The sequence below is a fragment of the Cyprinodon variegatus genome, unplaced genomic scaffold (genome assembly GCF_000732505.1).
Source record: "Cyprinodon variegatus isolate N-32 unplaced genomic scaffold, C_variegatus-1.0 Scaffold277, whole genome shotgun sequence".
Taxonomy (NCBI): Eukaryota; Metazoa; Chordata; class Actinopteri; order Cyprinodontiformes; family Cyprinodontidae; genus Cyprinodon; species Cyprinodon variegatus.
Window position 1 is genome coordinate 591842 of NW_015150730.1, and position 10781 is coordinate 602622.

General features: G+C 36.6%; 1 protein-coding gene across 2 annotated transcripts in view; it reads left to right on the forward strand.

The window, feature by feature from the left end:
- Positions 1-10781, forward strand: part of LOC107090031 (cAMP-dependent protein kinase catalytic subunit beta) — a 15219-nt gene that overhangs the window by 1139 nt on the left and 3299 nt on the right. The window contains exons 2-10 of one of the 2 annotated variants that reach the window (XM_015383170.1): positions 2511-2519; positions 4342-4403; positions 4477-4605; positions 4871-4969; positions 5049-5131; positions 5286-5412; positions 5510-5605; positions 6548-6670; positions 7184-7348. In XM_015383170.1, the coding sequence (XP_015238656.1) occupies positions 2511-2519; positions 4342-4403; positions 4477-4605; positions 4871-4969; positions 5049-5131; positions 5286-5412; positions 5510-5605; positions 6548-6670; positions 7184-7348 (893 nt within the window). The remainder of the gene's footprint in view (positions 1-2510; positions 2520-4341; positions 4404-4476; positions 4606-4870; positions 4970-5048; positions 5132-5285; positions 5413-5509; positions 5606-6547; positions 6671-7183; positions 7349-10781) is intronic. The other variant, XM_015383171.1, reaches the window with a different exon arrangement.

A 10781-nucleotide genomic window follows, 5' to 3' on the forward strand; every position in this document is an offset into this window, starting at 1 on the left:
ACTTTTTTTTCCCCATCAGGATTCTGACTTTTTTTTCCCCATCAGGATTCTGACTTTTTTCCCCCCTCAGGATTCTGACTTTTTTCCCCTTCGGGACTCTGGCTTTTCTCCCCTCAGGATTCTGACTTTAATCTCAGAATTTTGGATCTTAATCTAGATGGGCACCATGAAGGAAGAGATGTGAGAGCACTCAGCTTCACAGACAAAGATGTGAGTTGTTTGGGAGGGACAGTAACACAATGGTGGAAAATGACGCAATTTTTTACGTGGCCCGGTGATGCTATTTAATTAATGGAAGGGCAGAAGGTGATTAAAACAAGAGAGCTAATCTCTAAAACAGACATGGTTACAGCTTGATGCTAACATGTTTGTTAGCTGTCAGAAAACAGTCAGAATTGTGAGAGGAAAAAAAGTCAGAATTTTGAGATTAAAGTCAGAATTGGGAGAAAAAAGTCAGAATTCTGACTTTTTTGTCATATACTGAAATATAAAATTTAAAAATCAGCTTACTTATTTTTTTTTTTCAGTGGCCCTAACCCTCTTCTGTAGTTTCCTGTCCAGAGCCCTTAGAAATAGATGAATAATAAAAAAAAAATCCTTAACCCATTATTGCTCAACACCCTTGGTAGATAATGTTTCTCTTTCCTAGTATGTTTGGCTTCAGGCTACTTTTCGGCACAGCCAGCTGTGTCAGACAGAAACTTTGATGATCTTCAATCTGCAGCAGCAAACCAAAGAGCCGTGGATAATTGTTCTAAATAGGCATTAGGTTTAATCTGAGGCAGCGTGGGGCTGTTTCTGCCCCCCCTCAAGGACTCTCTCTCTCTCTCTGCTGTCACGTTTTTATTATTAGCTTCATAAACAAAGCTTTCTCTCTCTGTACAGCAACATGTCCAAATATGGTGAAGAAATGACAAATTCCCTCTTTCCATTCATAAAACCAGGACCTTGCTACTGTCTGTGCAGCACATGTACACACACTCTCTAAATTAGGCCACTTGTGTTTGTTCAAGCCCCCGTTCTCTAATCTTGCTGTGGTAAAAGTCCATCATGGTTCACTTCTCACACTCATCTCGTCATTGACTGGAGCAGCTTGTCATCGGACCTTCGTCAGAGGATAAGGGGTATTACAAGCTTTGAACGGTTTGACGTAACTCGGCCTAGGCCGGTGTTGGTTTACACTCCTAAACCTGATGTGTGCATCTGACCATTTTGGGGGGAATCTATGTTGTAAATCATGAGGCTGGTTGCAAACATAAAAAAGTTTGTAGTGTGCGTCAAATGTTTTGATTTACAGTTCATGGAAAGTTTTTCAATATATATTTAAAAAAAAAAGCACATACCATGTGTTTGTAGTTATGGCCCCAAGTTTGTTTAAAGGAAAGTCACTTTATGAAGCTTTGAATGTGTTTATTTGAGATTTATTAACCTGTTGAGAGACACCAGACGGGCATGGGGAATAGTGCCAACCAGCAGCCCTCAAATTAACACAGGTTATTTCTTGCTATCCTTATTGGGGTTTTGCATTTAAGTTCCTTCATTTGTAGGGCCTATACATAAAAAAAAAAATATGCCCAATCCCCCAACCAAAAAAGAAGACTTTTTCCTCATTGGGACCAGTTGACAGGTCCCCACAAAGTAGCAAAGCCCTTAGAAATTGGCCTTTTACTCTGTCCCCAGAAGGTAACAAATACATGGCTACAAACAATCACTGTCAATGATCTTAAAGCCACTCCTTTTGAATACAGTCATGATCGCTAACTCTTAAACCTGTCTACGCTGACACATAACCCTGAGCTGCAGTCCTTTCTGGAGCATAGCCACTCTCAGCGGGTGAACCTGGTTACCTACCGTGTCATATGTTTACTGTATATAGAGATGTCACCGGCTGGAGTGGCTGGGAGAGCTGTAGTACACTCACAGTTGGACAGCAGGATTAAACACTTGCTTGTGTGACACCTATTTCTCTTCACAGTACTTCCATGTACAATGTTCACACTGTAGGGTAACAGGATAGCTTTGCATAACTCATCCATGGTATTCTAGGCTCAGTTTTGCTCTGGCTTTACAGATGGTTGTCTAATTGTAGGTTTAATCGGAATAACATTTCTCCTAAAAGGACTTAAAGTGAATTTGTTCCATGCAAAAAGCTGTATTATGATGTTAACATTAGTTTTCCAAAGTCAAAGGCTTTGAAGCATAAACTTTTTTTTTTTTTTTTTCTTTTACTGATCGTTATCCTGTGCAATACAGATTATTAATGCTACATTCCATTTTGGTACACCTGTTCTTTTGACTTCCACAGTAGACAGTCTCTGTTTAAATTCCTCAAGTGGTTGTCAGCTTTGTTTTAATTCCTGCTCTTTTTTTTCTTTTACAACACATAGCTCCCATTTGTAGATGTCGTCCTACACTTGTTGTGTACTTGAACTCTGTTTCTCTCTGTCTTCTCTTCTGTACCATCCCATCCATGTGGACGATTGTTCCTGCAAAACCATGATGATCTATAGAGACATTTGGTATGCTAAAAAAAGATCAGAACAGCAGCGCAGCAAAGAATTTATTGTGAAAAACTAGACGTGCTTGCTTTTGATGTGATTGAATAATACGTTTTATGTTTTTGTTATTTGCTCTCTCAATCTGGATGTCTACGGTCTGCTGTGTTTCCCATATATTAGTGTATTTTTGTTCTGCTTTTAAGCTTGTTCAATGAGATTCCTAAACAAAACAAAGGTTCCTGTCAGTACTCCCTTTTGCCAATTCCTACCTCTATTTTATATCCAACCATTGTCAAATTGTCCTTACATACTTCTTTTCCCCCATAAACAAACTGTTATCATAGCTTTGTGCCTAGCCATCATGTACCAGATTATTCCCCTCAGTGGTGATGAATTAGTAAAATAATCACAAAATTTAATTTCATTATTTTTCTGAAGATCATGTCTTATGGAAGAGTCACTAATCAAGAGGCTTGAGATCTGAATCAGCTACTCTTCTCCTAATACTCTCTGATTAGTGAGCAGGAAGCCAAATGTTGAATTTTCAGCAGGCACTCCCACTATATCGATCTTTGAATGCATCAACTGATACCATTCTTAAATGTACTTCTCTGAACAGAAAAAAGTAGATAAAGTCCAGGGACCCTTATAATAATTTTCTTGTTTTTTCTCTAGTGGATTCAAAAAAACTGCCTCTGTTTGACAGTGTGCAGCACATTTCTAACGCTGCTCTGTTATAGCCTGTGAGAAAAATAATCTAAAATAATACAGGAAGACGGTACTGCTTAGGAACAGGCTTATCAGTACATCTCTGTATCCTACAACCGGTTTTCACTAACTGTGGTTTTGATCACTAGCTCTTATAAAACACGACTCATTAGGACATTAAGCAACCAAAAATAGGATCAAATAATACACCAGTTGTAACCACCACCATAATTTTGAAACAAACAAACAAACAACAAAAAAAACTGCTAGCATGCCCAAGTTGAAAGGCTCATATGTTCCAGGTGGGATCATGTACTGTACTTATACTTGTTGTTTATATATTTGGCTGGGTGGATGAATTTTAACTATTAAGTCCACAGCTTATTATGCAGTCAATTAAGTGTTTATACTCTAAAAGAGAGGTGGGACAAACATGACGATGCAGATATATAATCGTATAAACCCTATATTGAGTCTATTGTCACCGATACCGGTCTAGGTTTTTTCTTTATATCTGGACCGATACCAATAAAAATATTGGATCGGTGCATCCCTAATATTTAGTAATAAAATCAAAACTGTTATTCTAAAATTTTGGAGCTATTGATTTAGCTCCTACTGGTAAATGTTGCATTTGAGTTACATAACTGTATTTATTTACAGCTTATGAGAAGAGATTTATAAAAACACTCAACTGTCAATCGTTAATACTATACTTGGTGGCACGCAGCTAATTTTCACGCCAAAAATGTTTGGGTACAAAAATAAAAGTATGAAATGGCAAAGGGGGTGAGATGTCCAGCATTCTTCCTAAAACTCTTTTACCCAAGGTGATGCCCAGTGAAATGTATCGCTTCTTTTTTGGTTTAATCCTTTTGAATCCTGTCATGGATGTCGTTGTCTTGTGTTTGTTTTTATTTCATATCCAGATGAGACTTTAACTCCGCTTGTGTTCTTCCTTAACTTACAATTAATTTTCTATTTCTAAACTCCATTTCCTTTTCTTCTAATCCTCGGTCTGTTTGCAATTAAGTTAAGCCCCAGATGTGTTTTAAATTTCTATGCAAAGGTGTTTTTCCACAAACTGAATGTAAACACCAGCTCACTCTGTCTCTTGTTTTTCTTATTCTTTCAGTAAAAGAGTTTCTAGCCAAAGCCAAAGAAGATTTCTTGCGGAAATGGGAATGCCCGCCACAGGTCAGTTCATTTTGTTTGTTAAAGCTAACCTTTGCTGTCTTTGCACAGTAATAACCTGAGGTTGTTTCTACAGTGCACAACATGCCTAGATGACTTTGACAGGATAAAGACTCTGGGTACCGGCTCATTTGGAAGAGTCATGCTGGTCAAACACAAAGGGACAGAGCAATACTTTGCTATGAAAATCCTGGACAAACAGAAGGTTGGTGGACACTTCACTTAGATTTAAGCCAAAATTCCCCAACAGAAAATGTGCAGTAAAATATTCAGGGTTGATAAAGCTTTGTGTCACTTAAAACATGTAGTAATGGTTCTGTTCTTTGAAACTGCATTTTTAATCTTTATGCGTTGAACTAAAAGGTTACTTAGGGGTCAGGAGGGAATGTTATTATTAACTAAAGGCTGTCTTAGCTTCCTGATTCTTCTAAGTGATGGTGTTCTGATAAAATCTGCCTGATCCTATTTAGGTGGTGAAACTCAAGCAAATAGAACACACGTTAAATGAGAAGAGGATATTACAAGCAGTAAGCTTTCCTTTTCTGGTCAAACTTGAGTATGCATTCAAGGTATGATTTTTATCTTATGATTTAGATTTTAAATTTTTTTTTTTTATCTGAAACATTCAGGAGCTTATTTCTTTTACAGGACAACTCCAATTTGTACATGGTAATGGAGTACGTTCCCGGAGGAGAGATGTTCTCTCACCTAAGAAGAATTGGAAGATTCAGGTGAATATTTTCCAAGCCGATTAAAACTTGCTGTGCTGTAGTGTCTTTTTGTTGTTTCGTGTGTTTGTCTAATTCCTTCTACTTTTTGTTGGGAGTTTTTTTTTTTTTTCCCCCCTCTACGTTTGATACTAAATAAACATCTTTTGATTTCCAGTGAACCACACGCACGATTTTACGCTGCCCAGATTGTGCTGACGTTTGAGTACCTACATTCATTAGACCTCATTTACAGAGATCTAAAGCCTGAGAATCTTCTCATCGACCACCACGGCTACATTCAGGTCAGCTGCAGTGCAGAACATGGATTTATAATGCTGGAATGTTTTATTTCTTCAAAAGAATTAAGTCAGTAATGAAATATTTTGTTATGGCTCTTAGGTGACAGACTTTGGATTTGCCAAACGAGTAAAAGGCAGAACTTGGACGTTGTGTGGAACACCAGAGTATTTGGCTCCGGAAATCATTCTAAGCAAAGTGCGTATTTTACATTGTTTTATAAGCAAAGTGTGTATTTTACATTGTTTGGGTTTGCATAACCAGATAATGTTTAAGGATTTCTGCCAAATTGCCTTTATCCTCGTTATATTTTTTAAATTCTCTTTATAGATTTTCCTATTTGTGAGACAGATGATTTGTTCCTCTATTTCTGTCACCTTTTCAAATTTTCACCCAGATGCTGTGAAAGTTTTCATGCTGGAAATAAACTACGATATGGGCTATCAGTACAACTTTATTAGTGTTTAACAACCAGCAGCCCATATTCTTTAGTCCTAAACAGTGTTTTGTTTTCATTCTTTATAATAGAGTTTTTGGATCAATAAACCAATACTATACTATACAGGTTTTGAGTGTTGTGGTAGAGGTCACCCTCAGACATCCACATCAAATGTTCAGTCTGCACCTTGTGATTTGATAGTATGTTTTATCCAGGAATTCATGGTCAGTTCAAACTTGATATAGCTGTTCTGAAACTGTTTTGACTTTATTGTTGTAGATTCTCTGATTCTGCATTTGAGTTATAAATCTGCAACTACAATTTTAAAAAAAAGCAAAGTTGGGAAACGGTCCTCAGAATATTATGGCTAAAGTGGTTTACTATTTGTTTAACCTGAAACAAGTTCCTCTTTGTTTGCACGTAAAGTTGTAGATGATTTCCTCCCACCCGAAGGGCTGTTAAACGTCTGTTCTTTTCAGTTTTTTCATTTAAAAAGCATACTTTCTGATTAATAAAAAAATCGGAATGTCTCTTAGGTAGAGCTTAAGCATGTAATCGTGTTTATAAAATGCTTTTTATTATAGATTAGCTATTTAAATAGATCAGGGATGGAAAATAAAAATGCCCTGAAAGGTAAAGACTATGTTGTTCGACACATGACTTTAGAAAATGTTTTTAAGACCTCTCTCTGTCCACTGTAGGGATATAACAAAGCTGTGGACTGGTGGGCCCTTGGAGTTCTCATCTATGAAATGGCAGCTGGTTACCCTCCGTTCTTTGCAGATCAACCGATACAAATCTATGAAAAGATTGTGTCTGGAAAGGTAAGGAGTTTTACTAGATTAATTTGAATAGTCCAGGATTACTACACAGCATGGTAAAGTATGGATTATGGTTTGAGTATGTTTCAGATCTGGAAAAAGAAAATGGAAAGTAGGAAAAAAATTTTTTTTCAAATTTCCAAAAGAAAAACTTGAAGCAGTTCATCTATGCCAGTTATATTCTTTTTTCTTCTTGTTTCCCATGTTAATCTTCAGGCATGTAATAACTGATCTGCATCCAAATAAGACTTTATTTAAATTTATTCCTGAAACGCTGCCTTACCTTGTTATTCGCATCTGACCGAGGTTAGATAATGAAAAATCTGATTCATAAACTCCGAATAACATTATTTATCCTGAAGCAAAGAAAATGTAGAACTTGTGAATATTTGAGTCTGAAATAGGTAGAAAAAAAAATATCTGAAAGAATGATTAAGCTCTGCTTGTCTGTGTTTTAATTAATGCATCTAGAGGTAAATGGCTCATAGTTTTAAAACTTCTTCCTCTTCCTGTCAGGTACGATTTCCTTCCCACTTCAGCTCCGATTTAAAGGACCTGTTAAGAAACCTACTGCAGGTGGATCTGACCAAACGGTACGGAAACCTGAAGAACGGAGTCAACGACATCAAAGGTCACAAATGGTTTTCTACAACAGACTGGATCGCCATCTACGAGCGAAAGGCAAGAGACTGTGTACATTTTGTGACGATATTAATCATTTTAAACCTGCTTAAATGCTGTGGGAAACTAAATATTTATTTATGAATATTTGCAGGTATTATGTTATATTGGGTTTCCCAAATGTTTTCACTTATTCTGGGTAATTATGGTTAACTGTATTGTCTTTAGTTCAGATTTGGGTAATGGTGTTGTGTTTTGGTTGATTAAATGAGTTGTTAAGTTAATTTGGGCTTGGAAGCCATTGAAGGGTTTCTTTCTACTTTATTTGGTTATTTTCATTATTAAATCGTGAACAGCCACTTTTATCTGTGATCTCATGATGACTTTTTTTCCCCCTCCATAAATTAAGTACAAGTTACATAAAAAAGGTAGAAAAAATAAATGTGTACACAGTGGATATACAACTGCTTCACAGCTGTCTTTTAATACCAGGATTTATTCAGTTTTTCATGAAATACCTCAAGGCCCTGTGTTTAGTCTGGTCCTGTTTTTCTGTGCCTTGACAGTCTGGTTTAATTGTGAGAAAAGGATGTTACAGCATCATATTTCACTGCAGGCAATGCACTTCATTGCTGCTGTAAATCTCTAAGCAGCCTTAGTAAACTACATCCATGTTGTTTTTGTTGTTTAGGGAGTAGAATCTAATTTTAGAAATGCTACAGTTGGTCCAGATTTCTTTGATTATTGGTAAAATAATTTATTGATTCTACACAGTTCTCATCAGCACATTTTATTGTAGAAGGCAACAACATGCTGTATCATAAAAAATAGCATACTGGCCCTTTGACTAACATCTAGGCTCCCTCCCCAGGGTTCTCTTCAGCACATTTCAGCACAACTGCTGAAAGTTGTCCAAATTCCGCTGAAATTAGGCCAATAAACTGAATTTTAATAAACTTGACAACGGCTGAAAGTATGTTTTCCAACAACTTCACCTCCTTTTTTCCACAAATATGTGAGAAAAGCAATGGAAAATTTAAACCCAATGCACTTCAGACTTTATCATCGTCTCAGGCTCAACCTGAGTTCTTTTTTAGGCGGTTGAACACATGGGCTACCGTCCTGCCAGCAAACAGAGAGCAACCTTTGAAGGCAGGGGTGAAGTACCCATGTTCAGAAGGATCCCCAAATGGCTGGTGTATCAAGTTAAACCGGCTGGTGTTCAGTGTTTTGGGTATTTTTTCTATCCAAAAAAATGCAGCAGCGCTGCTGTGCCAGTGATTAGCCACAGCCACAGATGGATCAACAGAAGGTCTCAGTGGGTCAGTCTGATAGTTGGCATATTAATAGGAGATATGAATGTTTCGTACCAACATAAACAAAAAGCTTGACAGAAATAGGAGTGGGCCTAATTTACAAAGAGGCAAAAAAAGGAAGATCATATGGGTGTGGTGCATAGAATAAAAAAACAAAAAGCAAAGCAACACTCTTCTACTACACTCATAAAAAATCCTGAAGAAAAACTGATACAGCATGCATTATGCTGGATATTTTACTTTTTATTTTATTTTTTTCTACTGACAACTTTGTATGCTGTGATAGTTTTTCTTTTTTAAATCATTTTAACATCTTTCTGTGGTGTGGCTTCTTTGAGAGGATGTAACTGACTTTATTTTGATCAAATGATACAAAGACAGCCTTAACTTTATTTGTTTATCAGATTATATAGAATGATTGCAGCTGTATTCAAAGAAAGACTGCTGAAACTAAAAGAAGGGCTTATTTAACAACATTTTAAAACAGTCTTATTAGTATTACCTTTTTTTTCAAATTTTCCCAACAATGCCTGATGTTTGTTGCAAAAAAAGATGGAAAAGGTTCTGAAATGCATTTTGGTCTTGCTTTTTTTAACTCCCAAAAACATTTATTTTTACCTGGCTATGTAGAGTCTTTATATCTACTGGAGGCAGAGATGAAAAAATGAAGTTTCTCTGATATTATTTAGTGATTTGTGAAGCTGCAATACCAGCCAGCATTTATGGTTCTCTGTTCCAGTTTCTTAGTTTGCACACAAACATGCCATATGTCTGTGTATATGTGTTTCTCTGACAGCCAACACACATAATATTTAGTAAATACAAAGCTGATGGAGGCGTATGAGCAGGTCTGTTAAACATTGAACACATGGTTGTTTCAATTTCTGGCTAGAAATGTGAACTTGACGGTCTGGCGTTAAAGTTGCCTCCATTTAAGCAGAAGAGTGTTTGAAGATGCAGTCAGAAAATAATAAAGTAGAGCAGTTGAGTAAGAGGTTAAAGAATCGTTTCAGTTCAAGCGATAATTGTGTAGGGGGTTGCAGTTACAGGTGGAGTTTATCAATAAAAGAATCATCCCTTCACCACAGAAATACAAAATTTTAAATTTAAAGAAAAAAAACCCTAAAATGTTTTTCTTTTTGTGATTAAGCAAAGCAGCGCTTTACCTCATGGTGTGCATGAAATATTATTGCCTGAGCATGAGATAAGATTTGTTTCTACGGTTTGATTAATTTGTTGACACATTTCTGTTAATACTCTTTAACGTTTTTGTTAATTTGAAGGCGTGAGATAAATGTTTATACAGTGAGTCAAGCGCAGCAGACTCCTTCACTCAGGGAAATAAACTGAGCAAGTTTGATGCCTCTTAATAGGAGATAATCCCCCAGAAGACATTAATTAGTTGGGTTTTTAGGGAGATTTGGGCTGGTCTTATTTCTATTATGCTTCTATTAAACGTCTAAAAGGGGAAGCTAAATGTGCTGCTGAGCCATGAGGCTCAGCTCCCCTACTGAGGACGATGCCACTCAGAAGTTTACACTTGCTAATGGCATTAAATAAAACTGTGGTCTTTTCTAAGTGGTCTTTCTAACTTTATTACAAAAGACTTAGTTGAAGTTAGTTATTTAGTGTGTATGTTTGCTTTGTAGACACTCTTTTATCCAAACGTGATCAAAAATACTATCTCAAACTTTTATAGCTGATAAAGCAAGTATTAAACACAATAACAATTTGCTGAATAAATATATTTGTAAAGGTGTATTTAAGATGGGATCCCCACTTTGTTTGTAGTAAACTAACCCTTTATCACATGCAAAGAAATAAGAATAATTGTAAATTAAGCTGAAACTAGGGGTTGGCAATATATCGAATGCACTGTATGTATCTTGAGTTTCCCCACACGCAATATTTAAAATAAGTCTTATCGCAACCATCAAGTACAAAGTCGCATGATAACATTAAGGCGTCTGCATCCATTTCGCTGTGTTGTTTTTTCCCCACACAATTTGAATGCATCATAAGGACTTCCTCTAAACAGGATTATTTTCTGCGCGCACACACGTACACTACAGCACCTGGCAAACAAAATATGGTGACAAAAAAAGGTGTTTCAGCTTGGCGATATAAGGCAGTGGTTTGGATCTCAGGCCGAGGTCGTCCAACAAGGCGGTAATTTG